The sequence below is a fragment of the Oncorhynchus mykiss genome, chromosome 10 (assembly GCF_057628025.1).
Source record: "Oncorhynchus mykiss isolate SJ-2025 chromosome 10, ASM5762802v1, whole genome shotgun sequence".
NCBI lineage: Eukaryota > Metazoa > Chordata > Actinopteri > Salmoniformes > Salmonidae > Oncorhynchus > Oncorhynchus mykiss.
In genome coordinates this window covers 83,047,279-83,068,236 of record NC_143031.1, presented here as the reverse complement: position 1 = coordinate 83,068,236, position 20,958 = coordinate 83,047,279, and the positions used below count along the sequence as shown (strand labels likewise).

The 20,958-nt window shown below is 43.2% G+C and overlaps 2 protein-coding genes across 4 annotated transcripts; both read left to right on the top strand.

Moving 5' to 3' along the window:
• LOC110511089 (protein NLRC3) lies at positions 1-8,412 on the top strand. 2 transcript variants are annotated; one of them, XM_090188130.1, is made up of 7 exons: positions 1-107; positions 2,985-3,172; positions 4,919-5,085; positions 5,180-6,980; positions 7,064-7,237; positions 7,317-7,490; positions 7,676-8,412. In XM_090188130.1, exons 2-7 carry the CDS (start codon positions 3,012-3,014, stop codon positions 7,851-7,853), a joined length of 2,655 nt encoding a protein of 884 aa, XP_090044256.1. In that variant the 5' UTR covers positions 1-107; positions 2,985-3,011; the 3' UTR covers positions 7,854-8,412. The 2 variants fall into 2 exon arrangements, with proteins under 2 accessions (XP_090044256.1, XP_036790007.2); XM_036934112.2 differs by lacking the exons at positions 7,064-7,237; positions 7,317-7,490; positions 7,676-8,412 and having other exon boundaries at positions 5,180-6,984.
• A 4,389-nt stretch (positions 8,413-12,801) lies between these two features.
• Positions 12,802-20,694, top strand: LOC110511088 (neoverrucotoxin subunit alpha). Of its 2 annotated transcripts, XM_090188161.1 has the most exons (10): positions 12,810-13,019; positions 13,158-13,719; positions 14,197-14,384; positions 15,221-15,258; positions 17,006-17,070; positions 17,203-17,417; positions 17,604-17,863; positions 18,646-18,780; positions 19,064-19,196; positions 19,298-20,694. In XM_090188161.1, the coding sequence occupies exons 1-10, from the start codon at positions 12,920-12,922 to the stop codon at positions 19,384-19,386; spliced, it is 1,785 nt and encodes a 594-aa protein (XP_090044287.1). In that variant the 5' UTR covers positions 12,810-12,919; the 3' UTR covers positions 19,387-20,694. The 2 variants fall into 2 exon arrangements, with proteins under 2 accessions (XP_090044286.1, XP_090044287.1); XM_090188160.1 differs by lacking the exons at positions 15,221-15,258; positions 17,006-17,070; positions 17,203-17,417; ... (2 more) ...; positions 19,064-19,196; positions 19,298-20,694 and having other exon boundaries at positions 12,802-13,019; positions 14,089-14,488.
• Positions 20,695-20,958: the final 264 nt, after the last annotated feature.

Sequence of the window (20,958 nt, the reverse complement as noted above, 5' to 3'; positions counted from 1 at the left end):
CCCCTCTCCCTCCACCTCCCCCCTCTCTCCCTCCTCCCCTCTCCCTCCACCTCATGTCTCAACACAGGAAGACATGGACCTTACAGGTAGAAGACAAAACATCTGAGGTTTGTTACGTTCTTTTATAATTTAATGTAGAAAAGTGTTGTGGAGAAGTTAGGCTTTCATAGAGAGACAGATAATTTAAGGGAAAGACACCTGAAGAACTGTAAAGTTAATGCAATACTGATTTCAACTTTCAAGAATGATAAGTTTAGTTTTATTTACATTGGTGTTGATTCATATTTATTAGCCTAATCAATATGATCCTAAGTGATGTTATTGGCTACAGTGATATGAGGTAGAGTATTATTGGTAAAGGCGTCTGACAGCGCATTATCGTGATTATTATCCGCATGACGAAACTGCGTTAGAAGACGTGCATCGGAATTACGTAAATCTGTCACTAAAGAAAACACTGTTTCGTCAAGTCAGTCAAGTAAAAGTGACGTGCAACAATGGGCATAGAAACTATTTGAATGTTGGGCTAAATCAACGTTGAAAATGCTTTCTGGTGACACCGATCAGGAAAGTGGTGGTCCGTTTTGCTCACTGCTGTGCGCTCGATATAACTTGGCCGGTGCACCGTTGCAGAATGTTAACCACTGGTTTAGTCGTTGTCGCCACACCTTTCTTCTGAATACACACCCCGGTGCAACGGGCGAGATAAACTGATCGCACCACATGTGAACTCAAGCAGCGCGTGGATGTATTCACTAAGAGCACTATTCTAATGTATGAAATGACGCCTTTCTTATGCACGCCTTTCCTGCGCACTTCTCATTAGTTTGTATTCAGACTTACCTTGTTAAGTTGCATAATGGGCTTTGCAGGCGTGGTTCCCTTGCACTGAAAATAATTTCTTATACTTTTTTAATCAAGGGCCAGATGCTCGCTGGCATCCCTTTGCCTTCAATGCTACGGACAACAATGTAATACTCTTTTTGACCACACAGCATCAGAAACATGGTCTACATGTAGAGAGACAGAGAGGGCGCTGTTTCACTGTCCAGACAGCATCAGATACATGGTCTACACATACTGAGACATAGGGGGCGCTGTTTCACCGTCCAGACAGCATCAGATACATGGTCTACACATACTGAGACAGAGAGGTGCTGTTTCACTGTCCAGACAGCATCAGATACATGGTCTACACATACTGAGACAGAGGGGGCGCTGTTTCACTGTCCAGACAGCATCAGATACATGGTCTACACATACTGAGACAGAGGGGGTGCTGTTTCACTGTCCAGACAGCATCAGATACATGGTCTACACATACTGAGACAGAGGGGGTGCTGTTTCACTGTCCAGACAGCATCAGATACATGGTCTACACATACTGAGACAGAGGGGGTGCTGTTTCGCTCGCTCGAATGCTTTCTCCTGTGCGATACATTACGCCTCTTGTGAATTGAAGGACAATTATGAAGCACAGAGAGATGAAAGATACAATATTTTATGTATTTAAAAACAAACGTATTGGTCTTTGGGGGGGGGGGGGGGCCTGGCTTTGGTTGGTATAGAATAAATACCTGTTATGTTACCGGTCTGTAACGTCTACTACCGTCTGTCAATCTAAACTGTAACGTCTACTTGGTGAATGTTATAACGTCTACTACCGTCTGTCAATCTAAACTGTAACGTCTACTTGGTGAATGTTATAATGTCGACTACCGTCTGTCAATCTAAACTGTAACGTTGACTTGGTGAATGTTATAATGTCTACTACCGTCTGTCAATCTAAACTGTAACGTTTTTTAAGTTGTGTGTACCCCAGGGTAGACTAGCTGTTGTTATGGAGTCAGGGGATCCATCCAGGTAGACTAGCTGTTGTTATGGAGTCAAGGGATCCAACCAGGTAGACTAGCTGTTGTTATGGAATCAGGGGAGTAGACTAGCTGTTATGGAGTAGACTAGCTGTTGTTATGGAGTCAGGGGATCCAACCAGGTAGACTAGCTGTTGTTATGGAGTCAGGGGATCCAACCAGGTAGACTAGCCGTTGTTATGGGGTCAGGGGATCCAACCAGGTAGACTAGCTGTTGTTATGGAGTCAGGAGATCCATCCAGGTAGATTAGCTGTTGTTATGGAGTCAGGGGATCCAACCAGGTAGACTAGCTGTTGTTATGGAGTCAGGGGATCCAACCAGGTAGACTAGCTGTTGTTATGGAGTCAGGAGATCCATCCAGGTAGACTAGCTGTTGTTATGGAGTCAGGGGATCCAACCAGGTAGACTAGCTGTTGTTATGGAGTCAGGGGATCCAACCAGGTAGACTGGTTGTTGTTATGGGGTCAGGGGATCCAACCAGGTAGACTAGCTGTTGTTATGGAGTCAGGGGATCCAATCAGGTAGACTAGCTGTTGTTATGGGGTCAGGGGATCCAACCAGGTAGACTAGCTGTTGTTATGGAGTCAGGGGATCCAATCAGGTAGACTAGGTGTTGTTATGGGGTCAGGGGATCCAACCAGGTAGACTAGCTGTTGTTATGGAGTCAAGGGATCCAACCAGGTAGACTAGCTGTTGTTATGGGGTCAGGGGATCCAACCAGGTAGACTAGCTGTTGTTATGGAGTCAGGGGATCCATCCAGGTAGACTAGCTGTTGTTATGGAGTCAGTGGATCCAACCAGGTAGACTAGCTGTTGTTATGGAGTCAGGGGATCCAACCAGGTAGACTAGCTGTTGTTATGGAGTCAGCTAATGAGGATCCAATCAGGTAGACTAGCTGTTGTTATGGGGTCAGGGGATCCAACCAGGTGGACTAGCTGTTGTTATGGAGTCAGCTAGTGGGGATCCAAATCAAATTAATAATTTTGGGCTGTGTATGTTTAAATGCAACAAGAAGTGTCTGAACTCTGACCACAGACAGTAAAAGTGTGGTAATTGTTAATTGTTTTTCAATGTTCAGAAATATTGACTGTTCTGTTATTGCTTATTGTAGCTGAGTGAGCTGTGACTTACATCTAAAATGAGTCTCTCTGGGGGGAGAGAGGAGGGGACAACTCCCTCTGAAATGAGCCTCTCTGGGGAGAGAGAGGAGGAGACCACTGCCTCTAAAATTAGTCTCTCTGGGGAGACAGAGGAGGGGACCACTGCCTCTAAAATGACTCAAGACACAAGTTCTAAGCGGTAAGAAATGAATTTTCAAAATATACAGTTCTCTTATATCAAACTAATGAAAAGTGTTCCCAAATTACTTACAGTGGGGCAAAAAAGTATTTAGTCAGCCACCAATTGTGCAAGTTCTCCCACTTAAAAAGATGAGAGAGGCCTGTCATTTTCATCATAGGTACACTTCAACTATGAAAGACAAAATGAGAAAAAAATCCAGAAAATCACATTGTAGGATTTTTAATGAATTTATTTGCAAATTATCGTGGAAAATAAGTATTTGGTCACCTACAAACAAGCAAGATTTCTGGCTCTCACAGACCTGAGAGGCTCCTCTGTCCTCCACTCGTTACCTGTATTAACGACACCTGTTTGAACTTGTTATCAGTATAAAAGACACCTGTCCACAACCTCAAACAGTCACACTCCAAACTCCACTATGGCCAAGACCAAAGAGCTGTCAAAGGACACAAGAAACAAAATTGTAGACCTGCACCAGGCTGGGAAGACTGAATCTGCAATAGGTAAGCAGCTTGGTTTGAAGAAATCAACTGTGGGAGCAATTATTAGGAAATGGAAGACATACAAGACTACTGATAATCTCCCTCGATCTGGGGCTCCACGCAAGATCTCACCCTGTGGGGTCAAAATGATTACAAGAAAGGTGAGCAAAAATCCCAGAACCACACGGGGGGACCTAGTGAATGACCTGCAGAGAGCTGGGACCAAAGTAACAAAGCCTACCATCAGTAACACACTACGCCGCCAGGGACTCAAATCCTGCAGTGCCAGGCTTGTACCCCTGCTTAAGCCAGTACATGTCCAGGCCCGTCTGAAGTTTGCTAGAGAGCATTAGGTTGATCCAAAATATACATTTTTGGTAAAAACTCAACTCGTCGTGTTTGGAGGACAAAGAATGCTGAGTTGCATCCAAAGAACACCATACCTACTGTGAAGCATGGGGGTGGAAACATCATGCTTTGGGGCTGTTTTTCTGCAAAGGGACCAGGACGACTGATCTGTGTAAAGGAAAGAATGAATGGGGCCATGTATCGTGAGATTTTGAGTGAAAACCTCCTTCCATCAGCAAGGACATTGAAGATGAAACGTGGCTGGGTCTTTCAGCATGACAATGATCCCAAACACACCGCCCGGACAAAAAAATTGTGGCTTCGTAAGAAGCATTTCAAGGTCCTGGAGTGGCCTAGCCAGTCTCAAGATCTCAACCACATGTTGCCCAGCAACAGCCACAAAACATCACTGCTCTAGAGGAGATCTGCATGGAGGAATGGGCCAAAATACCAGCAGCAGTGTGTGAAAAGTCTTACAGAAAATGTTTGACCTCTGTCATTGCCAACAAAGGGTATAGAACAAAGTATTGAGATAACATTTTGTTATTTACCAAATACTTATTTTCCACCATAATTTGCAAATAAATTCATAAAAAATCCTACAATGTGATTTTCTGGATTTTGTTTCTCATTTTGTCTGTCATAGTTGAAGTGTACCTATAATGAAAATTACAGACCTCTCTCGTCTTTTTAAGTGGGAGAACTTGCACAATTGGTGGCTGACTAAATACTTTTTTGTCCCACAGTAAAATGTAGGTCTATATCATTCATTAAAAAGGCCAGAAATGGATTTACCAATTCCAGACTGTAGCTTTAAAAGAAGCATCAGGACTTCTAGAAGTTCCACTATACAGTTGTTAAAAGGATGTAGATGAGGTATTGATGAGATGATCTGTCTCCCTGTTTTGTTCAGTGTCCTGAAGCCCAGAGCAGTGTCACCTACAACCAGCCTGCTATCAATGAAGTGTGATCGGCCACCTGCTTTCAGCCAGGAACCATTACCAGATGACAATAAGGAAGGGGAGAGTTTGGACAGTGAGGATGCATTAAAGATCACACACAACCTTCTGGACAGAAGAAGTAAGACTGTGTTTCATACAATATTACAAAGAACAGTACAAAGGCCCTCACACACATTAACTTATGAGTCCCAACTCTCATTGTTTTCCTACAGGTCAAACTCTGCTGACAGTCCAACAAGACATCAAGGCTAAACTGAAACACAAGTATCAACACATATCTGAAGGAATTGGACACCATGGAAACCAAAGTCTGTTCAAGGACATCTACACAGACCTCTACATCACAGAGGGTGGAAGTGGAGGGCTCAATAATGAACATGAGGTTAGACAGATAGAGATGGCATCCAAAAAACAAACCACACAAGAGACACCAATTAAATGCAACGACATCTTCAAGCCGTTACCTGGACAAGGCAAACCAATCAGAACTGTGCTGACCAAAGGAATCGCTGGCATTGGAAAAACAGTCTCTGTGCAGAAGGTCATCCTTGACTGGGCAGAGGGAAAAGCAAATCAGGACGTTCATTTCATGTTTCCTCTTCCTTTCCGTGATCTGAACCTGAAAAAGGACCAATACAGTCTGATGCAACTTCTTTCCCACTACTTCCCAGAGCTGAAAGAGATTGACAGCATTGAAGATGGTGAAACCAAAACTGTTTTCATTTTTGATGGTCTGGATGAGTGTCGACTTCCTCTAGACTTAACAAATGATGAGAAGTGCTGTGATGTCACGATGCCAACCTCAGTAGACGTGCTACTGACAAACCTCATCAAGGGGATTCTGCTTCCCTCTGCTCTCCTCTGGATAACCACACGACCTGCAGCAGCCAATCAGATCCCTCCTGAGTGTGTTGACCAAGTGACAGAGGTACGAGGGTTCAATGATCCACAGAAGGAGGTGTACTTCAGGAAGAAAATCACAGATCAGAATCTGGCCAATGAAATCATCAAATACATGAAGACATCAAGAAGCCTCCACATCATGTGCCACATACCAGTCTTCTGTTGGATATCAGCCACAGTCCTTGAGATGATGCTGAAAGAGACAGAGAAGGATGAAGTCCCCAATACTCTGACCCAGATGTACTCACACTTCATGCTCATCCAAATCATTGTGAAGAACAGGAAGTACAACAAAGCCACAGAGACAAGCCCAAAGGAACTGTCTCAGTCAGACAAAGAGATGATCCTGAAACTGGCAAAGCTGGCTTTCCAACAGCTGCAGAAGGGCAACCTGATCTTCTACGAGGAGGACCTGAGAGAGTGTGGTCTTGACGTCACAGAGGCATCAGAGTACTCAGCATTGTGTACAGAGATCTTTAAAGAAGAATCTGGGCTGTACCAAGAGAAGGTCTACAGCTTTGTGCATCTGAGCATTCAGGAGTTTCTAGCAGCAGTGCATGCTTTAGAATCATGTCTGGACAAGAAGGAAAATGTTTTTCCCACCACTAGTGATGATGAAGAGAAGGAGTCAATCCAGTTGTCTGACTTACACAGGAGAGCAGTGGACCAGGCCTTAAAGAGTGAGAATGGACACCTGGACCTGTTCCTCCGCTTCCTTCTGGGTCTCTCACTGGAGTCCAATCAGAATCTGTTACGAGGCCTTCTGACACAGACAGGAAGTACCACACGGAGCAATAAGAAAACAGTTGAGAGAACAGTCAGGTACCTTTCAGACAAGATCGACGAAGAATCCTCACCAGAAAGGATCATGAACTTGTTCCACTGTCTGAATGAACTTGGTTCCAACTCTCTAGTTGAAGACATGCAGACCTCCCTGCGATCAGGAACTCTTTCAGAAACAAGACTAAAACCTGACCAATGTTCAGCCCTGGCCTACCTGTTACTGATGTCAGAGGAGGTGCTGGAGGAGTTTGACCTCAAGACATACAACACATCAGAGGAAGGTTATCAGAGGTTGCTGCCGGTAGTGAAAACCTGCAAGAGAGCACTGTGAGTTATGTTATTGAGTTGATGTATACAGTATCATTATAATGAAGGATTTGTATATCTAACAGACCATATACTATCTTCAGACTAGCTGGCTGTAAACTCACATATGAATCCTGTGAGACTCTGGCCTCAGCTCTGCAGACACCAAACTCCCCCCTGAGAGAACTGGACCTCAGCTACAATGACCTGGGAGACAGAGGAGTGGAGCTGCTCTGTGTTGGACTAACCAGTCCACTCTGCAACATACAGACACTAGTGTGAGTTAAATATCTTCAGTATGAGTTATTATGTGGATGTTTTAAACATGTGTTAATCATGTGTTCTTCTGCCCTCTAGTCTAGGTCAGTGTGGTCTGACAGAGGGTTGCTGTTCAGATCTGGCCTCAGTCCTGAGTTCACCCAACTCACAACTGAAACAGCTGCAGCTGAGAGACAATGACCTGCAGAACTCAGGAGTTACATTGCTGTCTGCTGAACTGGAGGATCCAGACTGTAAACTAGACACACTGGGGTAAGTACAGGTGTTTCAGTCAGGTCGGTACTGAGCTGAGTTACACTGCTGTCTGCTGGCCTGGAGGATCCAGACTGTAAACTACACACACTGAGGTGTGTGTGTGTGCGTGCGTGTGCGTGCGTGTGTATGGGTGTGTGTGTGTGTGTTGCAAGCGTTCAAGTTTGTCCTCTACTCCCCTCTAGTCTAGGTCAGTGTGGTCTGACAGAGGGTTGCTGTTCAGATCTGGCCTCAGTCCTGAGTTCACCCAACTCACAACTGAAACAACTGGAGCTGAGAGACAATGACCTGCAGGACTCAGGAGTTACACTGCTGTCTGCTGGACTGGAGGATCCAGACTGTAAAATACACACACTGGGGTAAGTACAGCTGTTTCAGTCAGGTTGGTACTGAGGTGAGTTACACTGCTGTCTGCTGGACTGGAGGATCCAGGCTGTAAACTACACACACTGTTTCAGTCTGGTCGGTACTGAGCTTGGTAAAACAGGAGACACTGTAGTCCCATCCGATCACCCCCGGACAGGGCCAAACAGGCAGGATATTACCCCACCCACTTTGCCAAAGCACAGCCCCCACACAACTAGAGTGATATCTTCAACCACCAACGTACCATCCTGAGACAAGGTCGAGTATAGCCCACAAAGATCTCCGCCACGGCACAACCCAAGGGGGGGGCGTCAACCCAGACAGGAAGACCACGTCAGTGACTCAACCCACTCAAGTGACACACCCCTCCTAGGGACTGCATTGAAGAGCACCAGTAAGCCAGTGACTCAGACCCTGTAATAGGGTTAGAGGCAGAGAATCCCAGTGGAGAGAGGGGAACCGGCCAGACAGAGACAGCAAGGGCGGTTCGTTGCTCCAGTGCCTTTCCGTTCACCTTCACACTCCTGTGCCAGACTACACTCAATCATATGACCCACTGAAGAGATGAGTCTTCAATAAAGACTTAAAGGTTGAGACAGAGTCTGCGTCTCACACATGGGTAGGCAGACGATTCCATAAAAATTGAGCTCTATAGGAGAAAGCCCTGCCTCCAGCTGTTTGCTTAGAAATTCTAAGGACAATTAGGAGGTATGCGTCTTGTGACCGTAGCGTACGTGTAGGTATGTACGGCAGGACCAAATCAGAGAGATAGGTAGGAGCAAGCCCATGTAATGCTTTGTAGGTTAGCAGTAAAACCTTGAAATCAGCCCTTGCCTTAACAGGAAGCCAGTGTAGGGAGGCTAGCATTGGAGTAATATGATCACATTTGGGTTCTAGTCAGAATACTAGCAGCCGTATTTAGCACTAACTAAAGTTGATTTAGTGCTTTATCCGGGTAGCCGGAAAGTAGAGCCAAGCAGTAGTCTAACCTAGAAGTGACAAAAGCATGAATTCATTTTTCTGCATCATTTTTGTTCCAAAAATGTCTCATTTTTGCAATGTTATGTAGATGGAAAAAAGCTGTCCTTGAAACAGTCTTGATATGTTCGTCAAAAGAGAGATCAGGGTCCAGAGTAACGCCGAGGTCCTTCACAGTTTTATTTGAGACGACTGTACAACCATCAAGATTAATTGTCAGATTTAACAGAAGATCTCTTTGTTTCCTGGGACCTAGAACAAGCATCTCTGTTTTGTCTGAGTTTAAAAGTTTAGAAGTAGAACATTTGCCGCCATCCACTTCCTTATGTCTGAAACACAGGCTTCCAGGGAGGGCAATTTTGGGGCTTCACCATGTTTCATCGAAATGTACAGCTGTGTGTCATCCGCATAGCAGTGAAAGTTAACATTTTGTTTTCGAATTACATCCCCAAGAGGTAAAATATATAGTGAAAACAATAGTGGTCCTAAAACGGAACCTTGAGGAACACTGAAATTTACAGTTGATTTGTCAGAGGACAAACCATCCACAGAGACAAACTGATAACTTTCCGACAGATAACATCTAAACCAGACCAGAACTTGTCCGTATAGACCAATTTGGGTTTCCAATCTCTCCAAAAGAATGTGGTGATCGATGGTATCAAAAACAGCACTAAGGTCTAGGAGCACAAGGACAGATGCAGAGCCTCGGTCTGACGCCATTATTAAAAAGGTAATTTACCGCCTTCACAAGTGCAGTCTCAGTGCTATGATGGGGTTTAAAACCAGACTGAAGCCTTTCGTATACATTGTTTGTCTTCAGGAAGGCAGTGAATTGCGGCGCAACAGCTTTTTCTAACATTTTTGAGAGGAATGGGAGATTCGATATAGGCCGATAGTTTATATTTTCTGGGTCAAGGTTTGGCTTTTTCAAGAGAGGCTTTATTCACTTTTAGTGAGTTTAGTACACATCCGGTCGATAGAGAGCCGTTTATTATGTTCAACATAGGAGGGCCAAGTACAGGAAGCAGCTCTTTCAGTAGTTTAGTTGGAATAGGGTCCAGTAAGGAGCTTGAAGGTTTAGAGGCCAAGACTATTTTCATAATTGTGTCAAGAGATATAGTACTAAAACACTTGAGTGTCTCTTTTGATCCTACCTCCTGGCAGAGTTGTGCAGAGCTTTGGAGGAATACGCAGATTTAAAGAGGAGTCCGTATTTTGATTTCTAATGATCATGATCTTTTCCTCAAAGAAGTTCATGAATTTATCACTGCTGAAGTGAAAGCCATCCTCTCTTGGGAATGCTGCTTTTTAGTTAGCTTTGCGACAGTATCAAAATAAATATGTTGTGTATCTCTCTGCAGGCTGTCTGGCTGTCTGGTCACAGAGGAGGGCTGTGCTGCTCTGTCTTCAGCTCTGAGGTCAAACCCCTCCCACCTGAAAGAGCTGGACCTGAGCTACAATCACCCAGGAGACTCTGCAGGGGAACTGCTTTCAGCTGCTCTGGTGGATCCCACATATAAACTGATGAAGCTGAAGTAAGTCAGAATAGATGTCCTAATAGTGTGAGCAGCGGTTGTGTCATATGTACAGTCGTGGCCAAAAGATTTGAGAATGACACAAATATACATTTTCACAAAGTCTGCTGCCTCAGTGTCTTTAGATATTTTTGTCAGATGTTACTATGGAATACTGAAGTATAATTACAAGCATTTCATAGGTGTCAAAGGCTTTTATTGACAATAACATGAAGTTGATGCAAAGAGTCAATATTTGCAGTATTGACCCTTCTTTTTCAAGACCTCTGCAATCCGCCCTGGCATGCTGTCAATTCACTTCTGGGTCACATCCTGACTGATGGTAACCCATTCTTGCATAATCAATGCTTGGAGTTTGTCAGAATTTGTGGGTTTTTGTTTGTCTACCCGCCTCTTGAGGATTGACCACAAGTTCTCAATGGGATTAAGTTCTGGGGAGTTTCCTGGCCATGGACCCAAAATATCAATGTTTTGTTCCCCGAGCCACTTAGTTATCACTTTTGCCTTATGGCAAGGTGCTCCATCAGGCTGGAAAAGGCATTGTTTGTCACCAAACTGTTCCTGGATGGTTGGGAGAAATTTCTCTCAGAGAATGTATTGGTACCATTCTTTATTCATGGCTGTGTTCTTAGACAAAATTGTGAGTGAGCCCACTCCCTTGGCTGAGAAGCAACCCCACACATGAATGGTCTCAGGATGCTTTACTGTTAGCATAACACAGGACTGATGGTAGCGCTCACCTTGTCTTCTCCGGACAAGCTTTTTTCCGGATGCCCCAAACAATCGGAAACGGGATTCATCAGAGAAAATGACTTTACCCCAGTCCTCAGCAGTCCAATCCCTTTACCTTTTGCAGAATATCAGTCTGTCCCTGATGTTTTTCCTGGAGAGAAGTGGCTTCTTTGCTGCCCTTATTGACACAGGCCATCCTCCAAAAGTCTTTGCCTCACTGTGCGTGCAGATGCATTCACACCTGCCTGCTGCCCTATCTGAGCAAGCTCTGTACTGGTGGTGCCCCGATCCCGCAGCTGAATCAACTTTAGGAGAAGGTCCTGGCGCTTGCTGAACTTTCTTGGGCGCCCTAAAGCCTTCTTCACAACAATTGAACTGCTCTCCTTGAAGTTCTTGATGATCCGATAAATGGTTGATTTAGGTGCAATCTTACTGGCAGCAATATCCTTGCCTGTGAAGCCCTTTTTGTGCAAAGCAATGATGACGGCACGTGTTTCCTTGCAGGTAACCATGGTTGACAGAGGAAGAACTGTGATTCCAAGCACCAACCTACTTTTGAAGCTTCCAGTCTGTTATTTGAACTCAATCAGCATGACAGAGTGATCTCCAGCCTTGTCCTCGTCAACACTCACACCTGTGTTAATGAGAGAATCACTGACATGATGTCAGCTGGTCCTTTTGTGGCAGCGCTGAAATGCAGTGGACATTTTTTTTCGGGATTCAGTTCACTTGCATGGCAAAGAGGGGCTTTGCAATTAATTGTAACTCATCTGATCACTCTTCATAACATTCTGGAGTATATGCAAATTGCCATCATACAAACTTAGGCAGCAGACTTTGTGAAAATTAATATTTGTGTCATTCTCAAAACTTTTGGCCACAACTGTAGTGTAGTAGGTTCAGTGACATGATGGTAGAATTAAGAGGAAGTCTACCCAGCAGGCAGAGCACTCCAACACAGCATACATCATCACCACATGAATACTCTTCTTCTGCATCTCTGATATCCTGTTGGAATTGTACTCCGTTCTGTATGCAGTAGGTAGGATAGAATACCTGTCTGTTTCTAGTAATGAATTGTACTCTGTTCTGTATGCAGTAGGTAGGATAGAATACCTGTATGTATATTGTAATGAACTGTACTCTGTTCTGTATGCAGTAGGTAGGATAGAATACCTGTATGTCTCTAGTAATGAATTGTACTCTGTTCTGTATGCAGTAGGTAGGATAGAATACCTGTATGTATCTTGTAATGAATTGTACTCCGTTCTGTACGCAGTAGGTAGGATAGAATACCTGTATGTCTCTAGTAATGAATTGTACTCCGCTCTGTATGCAGTAGGTAGGATAGAATACCTGTATGTATCTTGTAATGAATTGTACTCCGTTCTGTATGCAGTAGGTAGGATAGAATACCTGTATGTATCTTGTAATGAATTGTACTCCGTTCTGTATGCAGTAGGTAGGATAGAATACCTGTATGTCTCTAGTAATGAATTGTACTCTGTTCTGTATGCAGTAGGTAGGATAGAATACCTGTATGTCTCTAGTAATGAATTGTACTCTGTTCTGTATGCAGTAGGTAGGATAGAATACCTGTATGTCTCTAGTAATGAATTGTACTCCGTTCTGTACGCAGTAGGTAGGATAGAATACCTGTATGTCTCTAGTAATGAATTGTACTCCGCTCTGTATGCAGTAGGTAGGATAGAATACCTGTATGTCTCTAGTAATGAACTGTACTCCGTTCTGTATGCAGTAGGTAGGATAGTAATGAACTGGGATAGTGCACCAGAACACAACAATATGGTTTAAATGTTGACTGCTTTATTAGGTCTTTGTCAGTCAATAACCTGTTTCTCCTACAGTGTGGATCATGGTGGAGAGTGCAGGCTGAAATCAGGGCTGAGGAAATGTAAGTCTCTTCAATCCTAATTAACTGCATATTCAGCACTATAGTAACATATTAACTAATCAATACTTGTTCTGTAACTACAAAACACAATATTTTATATGAAGATGTGGTTTGATTAAGCTCTCATTTTGTCTACAGATGCCTGTCATCTCACCCTGGACCCAAATACAGCACACCCACACCTGATACTGTCTGAGGGGAACAGGAAGGTGACACGGGTGGTGGAGGACCAGCATTATGAAGACCATCCAGACAGATTTGATTGTCTTCATCAGGTTCTCTGCAGAGAAGGCTTATCTGGGTGTCGTTATTACTGGGAGGTGGAGATGGATGGTACCGGGGCAGTCATTGGTGTGGTGTACAGAGGAATGAAGAGGAAGGGAAGGGGGGTTGACAGTGACATTGGAGGCAATAAGAAGTCCTGGTGTTTATTCTGCTCTCATAGTGGTTATTGCTTTTACCATCCTGGAGTCTGTTGCAGATCCATCCCTGGTCCTGTTTCTAACAGAGTTGGAGTGTATCTGGACTGGTCAGCTGGTACTTTGTCCTTCTATAGTGTGTCCTCCTCTGGTACACCGACACACCACCTTTACACAGAACACACCACATTCACTGAACCCCTCTATCCTGGGTTTGGTGTTTCCTCCTCCTCAGTGACCTCAGTGACCCTGCGTCAGATAGATGACCAACACATTCAGAGGTGAGTCAAATAGCAATGTTTCATCATGTGTTTTCCTCTGGAATCATTCCTACAGTTAGATTAGTAGTAGTGGTGTGTTTTAATGTGTTCTGTTGGACCTACAGACAGTTAGATTAGTAGTAGTGGTGTGTTTTAATGTGTTCTGTTGGACCTACAGACAGTTAGATTAGTAGTGGTGGTGTGTTTTAATGTGTTCTGTTGGACCTACAGACAGTTAGATTAGTAGTAGTGGTGTGTTTTAATGTGTTCTGTTGGACCTACAGACAGTTAGATTAGTAGTAGTGGTGTGTTTTAATGTGTTCTGTTGGACCTACAGACAGTTATATTAGTAGTAGTGGTGTGTTTTAATGTGTTCTGTTGGATCTACAGAAATAGAACTACAGACCATGGTGGAGAGAGTTGTATCAAGCCTGGACCTGAGGACACCAGAGACCATGGTGGAGAGAGTTGGATCAAGCCTGGACCTGAGGACACCAGAGACCATGGTGGAGAGAGTTGTATCAAGCCTGGACCTGAGAACACCAGAGACCATGGTGGAGAGAGTTGGATCAAGCCTGGACCTGAGAACACCAGAGACCATGGTGGAGAGAGTTGGATCAAGCCTGGACCTGAGGACACCAGAGACCACGGTGGAGAGAGTTGGATCAAGCCTGGACCTGAGAAATGTGAGTTTTTTTTTTATTTATTTTTTACCTTTATTTAACTAGGCAAGTCAGTTAAGAACAAATTCTTATTTTCAATGACGGCCTAGGAACAGTGTGTTAACTGCCTGTTCAAGGGCAGAATGACAGATTTGTACCTTGTCAGCTCGGGATTTGATCTTGCAACCTCCGGTTACTAGTCCAACGCTCTAACTACTAGGCTACCCTGCCGCCCCAGACTTAACTGATAATTGTTTTTAAGTCAAAGTAGTTTTAAAGCGTTCATTGTAATTGAGTCCCAGACAAGGAGCACAATCATGATCTATTTTGTCAAAACAAACTTAAAGGTAGAGTCAGCGATATGACGTAGATGCACAAAGTAAACAGCAGAGTGGGTACATTTCTACAACAACTAAGAGTGTTGGAGAGCAAGGCTAAACTTCTCCGCTGTTTTGGTCCCGTGGCGAACACTCAACCTCTCCACTGTAAGAGAGTGAAAAGGACCGGTGCACATGGCAGTTACTGTGTGTGACTGTGTGAGAGAGAAGTCGGGCATCTTGCTCATCACAATATCTGTGGTGCTGCTCGTACAACATCATTTAGCTGACTCTACCTTTAAACTCTCATCCTAGAATCTAGCAGAAATCAAACCCCCAACATCTACAAAACACGGACCAGAACGATGTTGTTTCCTGCTTCCACAAACATTAATTAATATAACGCTAATGTCAGATTATGGTATGCTAATGAGTGTACATTCTGAGACTGTTGCTTAGTTATATTACAAGTCTATTTAATAATTATTAATTCATTATTACATGAGATTGTGCATTTTAAATAACAACTATTTTTGACTTCAGGGATTCCTCAGAGCTGTAAGACTTGTGACCATGTTGAGGTAAGTCATAATGTCAATTCTTACTTTTACATACCTGCAGGAGTCAGGTACAGTCTCAAAGCCAGGTGTGTACTGACCAACCATTCATACTGGGATATAGACAGTCCTGTGTTCTGCTTGTATATGTCTTGTCTTTACTATCATTAAATGAAGACTTTAAGTTTTTAATCAAAGATTCTCTGTAATTAGTATAACGTGATTAAACTGATTAATCATGTAACTGTAATTAACTAGGAAGTCCGGGCACCAAGGAAAATATTCAGAATTCAAAGTTATAATTTTCCTAATGTAACTTTTCAGATATTTTATATCTGATCAATTAGTCTTCGAATTAATGAATTATTTATTTCACCTCACTTTAGTCTCATTCCAAACGTCATAAAATTGTTGGTTATCTGCACAAACCCAGTCTTCACTATGAGTCATCCATACATCAATTGTCTTAAATCATTTATTTACTAACTAAGTAATTCACAGAAATGCATAAACAAACAGTTGATCGTTACAAGGAAATGATAACGGAGTTTCCCTAGTGGGATAAACCGGCATTGCGGCTTGTTGTAGAAAAGGGAAGTGGGGGGTCGACTGAGATAAGACAACACACAGTCGATAATTATAGAATGGATAGTTCAGAGTGACATTCATTCATTTCGTTATAGAATGGAAAGTTCAGAGTGACATTCATTCATTTCGTTATAGATTGGATGTTTCTGCGGTTGTCGTTCTTCGCGTTCAATGATACTGAATTCAAATTCAAGCTGCAGACGAGTAATTAATATCAAAGACTTGTTCTTATTTTGTCGGTAGCGATAGTCTAATAGTTTAACCACGTGGGACGGTTAAAAGATTCAGCAGTCTGGTCTCAAACCTTGGCCCTCTCGTTATCGAGGAAAGCTGGTCTGCAACCTTTTGTCCTCTCGTAATGGAGAGAAACATGGTCTGGTGATAAATTCTCAAGGTGGGGGGGGGGGGGTTTATTTGGGAGTTGCAGAAAAAAGGCTGTCTCACAACGCCCGGTCCGAACTGGGCTCATGGGCTTTCCTCTGATTTAGTTAAACTCAAAAGGAAATTGGAGTTTCCTTCATTAAACAAATAGTTTCCTCTTCACTCATTCATTTTATACAACAATTAGATGTAAACCTCATATCTGAGGCTATTATGTAAACAGCGTTATGGTAATGTGGCCGTATTGTCTCTCATGAGTTTCACCAAATTGTAGCAACCGGACTGAATTCTTCGCCGATATTTTATACTTTCTCCGGAACATAAATGTCGTTCGGACCTCCAGTTCTGTGAGGTGGAAGAAATTCCATTGTTCTCTATGAAAATTCACTCTGTCTCTATACTGTGGCCATGAGGAGATCATCTCCTCCAGGAATGTATGACCTCTCTGACCACAGCAGCCTAGTTGTAGGAGGCAGGGAGAGGGGGATGGGGCTTGCTGTACCCAAAAAAGGGCAACGTCATGACATAGTCATGCAGGATTTTATCTGTTGTCACCTTTGTTCATTGAACAGTGTAATCAATATATCACCAGCATTCCATGTAACATTGAATAAATACATTTAGATCAGATACTTTTGTATAATTGGCCAGTTTCCCAGACACAGATTAAGTCTAGTCCTGGACCTTAAAGAACTTTCTATTGAAACTTCCATTGAGCATGCTTTTTAGTCCAGCACTAGACTCAATCTGTGTCCAGGAAACAGGCCCCATATGTATTACTGACATGCTTGTCCTTGTTCAGGACTCCACACACTGGCTTCAGATTGAACCCTTGACTTCCACTGTCCAGGGAGTGACAATGTTCAGGTAAAATAACTACTTATAACATTTCATTCCACCTGCTAGTGTATTTCCCCATTACCTTTGGGAATAGTCTTCTAATCCAACCTCTCCATTTGACCATTGACCCTCTCTACCACATCTTGTTGTTGCCATAAGGCACAGGACACCCAAAGGGAGTTATGAGTGCACAGTGTCTGGGCTCCGCTGGCTGTGTGAGAGAGATGTCATTCTGAAGTATCACTTCAGGAACTGGGAACCCTACAGTCAACTTCTGAAAGACATGCAGTACACACAAGGTGGTCCATTGCTGGACATCACTATGGAGTTAGGTGAACTGGAGGAAGTTCATCTGCCACACTTTGTCTGTTTAGGTAAAACCATATATAATTAGTATTCAGAAAGACATTTCCATGTAACTGAGTTTCACTTCCTGAATTAATGAATAAACTATTATGGGAGTTTGAGTTTACTGTGATCTGGTACTGCACATTCTTTGTGTTTTAGTTGGATGAATAATAAAATATGTCTTTCTGTCTCCTTTTTATTGTGTTGTTCAGGGACCAACCCTTCCCTGAGGAATGAGATGAAGATTCTTCATGTAGAGGAACATGGAGTGTCTTTAGAGGAAGTGCATGAGGTCACCAGATTCCATGTTAAGATTCTCCATCCCAAGTTCTCAGCTATCTCTGTTATACTGAGCTATATCCTTTCTTGGATCGTAGATGTCCACTGTGACGTGGTCCTCTATATGGCAGTAAAAAAGTCAACAGTCATTTCAAGGCTGTACCTGCTCCTCAGAAACTCCAGTCAGAAAGAGGTGAGCCACTATCACTGAAGTGACAACAGTATGTTGAATCTTACTGAAGGAAAGCTGATAGTTTGTTGAAAATCTCTAGATTACAAAGACAACGTGCAGCTCTGTGACAAATCTATTTCTGTCTCGTTCATTTGAAGAGCCAGTAGATGGCACTCTTCCCTCTGGTCGAAGGAGAACCCAATGCCCCTGGGCAGTGAAGTGGACATTGCCCCTGGGCAGTGAAGGGGACATTGCCCCTGGGCAGTGAAGGGGACATTTCCCTGTGTAGGTTGCTGTCTTTCAGATGGGACGTTAAATGGGTGTCCTCTCCATGGTCACTAAAGATCCCATGGCACTTATCGTATGAGTAGGGGTGTTAACCCCGGTGTCCTGACTCTCCATGGTCACTAAAGATCCCATGGTACTTATCGTAAGAGTAGGGGTGTTAACCCCGGTGTCCTGACTCTCCGTGGTCACTAAAGATCCCATGGTACTTATCGTATGAGTAGGGGTGTTAACCCCGGTATCCTGGCTAAACTTCCAATCTGACCCTCATACCATCATGGCTACCTAATCATCCTCAGCTTCCAATTGGCTCATTTATCCCCTCTCCCTCTCCCCTGTAACTATTCCCCAGGTCGTTGCTGTAAAAGAGAATCTCTTCTCAGTCAACTTATCTGATGAAATAATGGTAAATCAATAACGATAGTGTTGACAAAAATGGATTGTCCAGTGAGCTGCATGTTGTGTGAATTATGAGACTACATTGTTGTGACTGACTACTTACATCTCTCATTTTGTAGGCTGTTCGGGAACGGGAGAAAGATCAGGTGTCCCAAGGATATTCAGAATTTCTCCTGCCAAGTCCAAATGGGCCCTTAAAGATGAACACTTGGTTTGCACTCAAGAATCCACACTCTACTTCCATCTATCCAGAGGTGCAGTTTTATCAGGCTGAGGACATGAATCTGTCATATTGTATATGAATTACTGGAATATCATTCTCTCTCTCTATCTCTCTGTCTCTGTCTCTCTCTCTGTCTCTCTCTGTCTCTCTCCTCTCTCTCTCTCTCCTTCTCTCTCTCTCTCTCTCTCTCCTTCTCTCTCTCTCTCTCTCCTTCTCTCTCTCTCGCTCTCCTCTCTCTCTCTCCTTCTCTCTCTCTCTCTCTCTCCTCTCTCTCTCGCTCTCGCTCTCTCGTTGCACCATATGGCCTCCTACAGAAGATTCAGCTGTTACCTGCAAACACCACACCAAGCTGTTGTAAGATGATAATGGGAAACACAGGGGTGGACATTGAGATGGAGTTAATCGGGGATGATGAGAGGACAGTATGGAAATCAGTGGTATCAAAAGGTAAGAAATACTGGACATGAACAGTATGTCAATCATCAATGTCCTTTTCTAACAGATGCTATTAAAGTGTTTTATGATATTTTCTCTTGTTTGTCTTTCAGATGAATACAGCAAAGACTCTCATCCAACACGTAAGTTTGTCTTTGTGGACGAGGTTACAGAGCTAACGTTTCTTCAAGGACACTGTTGAAGGTCTTCATGAGTTATGTTCAGTGGGGTGATGAAGGTCTTCATGAGTTATGTTCAGTGGGGTGATGAAGGTCTTCATGAATCATGTTCAGTGGTGTGATGAAGACCTTCGTGAGTCATGTTCAGTGGGGTGATGAAGACCTTCGTGAATCATGTTCAGTGGTGTGATGAAGACCTTCGTGAGTCATGTTCAGTGGGGTGATGAAGGTCTTCGTGAGTCATGTTCAGTGGGGTGATGGTCTTCATGAGTCATGTTCAGTGGGGTGATGGTCTTCATGAGTCATGTTCAGTGGGGTGATGATGTTCTTCATGAGTTGTGTTCAGTGGTGTGATGAAGGTCTTCATGAGTCGTGTTCAGTGGGGTGATGAAGGTCTTCATGAGTCGTGTTCAGTGGGGTGATGAAGGTCTCCATGAATCATGTTCAGTGGGGTGATGAAGGTCTTCATGAGTCTTGTTCAGTGGGGTGATGAAGGTCTTCATGAGTCTTGTTCAGTGGGGTGATGAAGGTTTCCATGAATCATGTTCAGTGGGGTGATGAAGAGTCTTGCAAAAGTATCTTCATTATATTTCATTGTGTTACAAAGTGGGATTAAAAGGGATTTAATTGTAATTTTTGTAAACAATCTCCACAAAATACTGTGTAATGTCAAAGAACATACAGTTGAAGTCGGAAGTTACCACCAAACACTTAGGTTGTGGTTGTGACAAAAATGGCTTAAAGGACAACAAAGTGAAGGTATTGGAGTGGCCATCACAACGCCCTGATCTCAATCCCATAGAAAATTTGTGGGCAGAACTGAAAGAGTGTGTGCGAGCAAGGAGGCCTACAAACCTGACTCAGTTACACCAACTCTGTCAGGAGAAATTAGCCAAAATTCACCCAACGTATTGTGGGAAGCTTGTGGAAGGCTACCCAAGACGTTTGACCCAAGTTAAACCATTTAAAGGCAATGCTACCAAATACTAATTGAGTGTATGTAAACTTCTGACCCACTGGGAATGTGATGATATAAATAAAAGCTGAAATAAATCATTCTCTCTACTATTATTCAGACATTTTACATTCTTAAAATAAAGTGGTGATCCTAACTGACCTAAAACAGGGAATTTTTACTAGGATTAAATGTCAGGAATTGTGAAAAACTGAGTTTAAATGTATTTGTCTAAGGTGTATGTAAACTTCTGACTTCAACTGTAGACATATTTAGATTAATAGAAATGAATCTAAATTAAATTAGTTGTTCCATAAGTATAATAAATACTCTGTAATGTCAAAGAATACATATTTTTTAGATTGATTGAAATTAAATACCTAAAATAGTTGTTCCATAAGTATTCAGCTCCCTGAGTCAATACATGTTAGAAACACCTTGGCAGTCATTACAGCTGTGCATCTTGGGTAAATCTCTAAGAGTCATTACAGCTGGGAGTCTTCTTGGGTAAGTCTCTAAGAGTCATTACAGCTGGGAGGCTTCTTGGGTAAGTCTCTAAGAGTGATTACAGCTGGGAGTCTTCTTGAGTAAGTCTCTAGGAGTCATTACAGCTGAGAGGCTTCTTGGGTAAGTCTCTAAG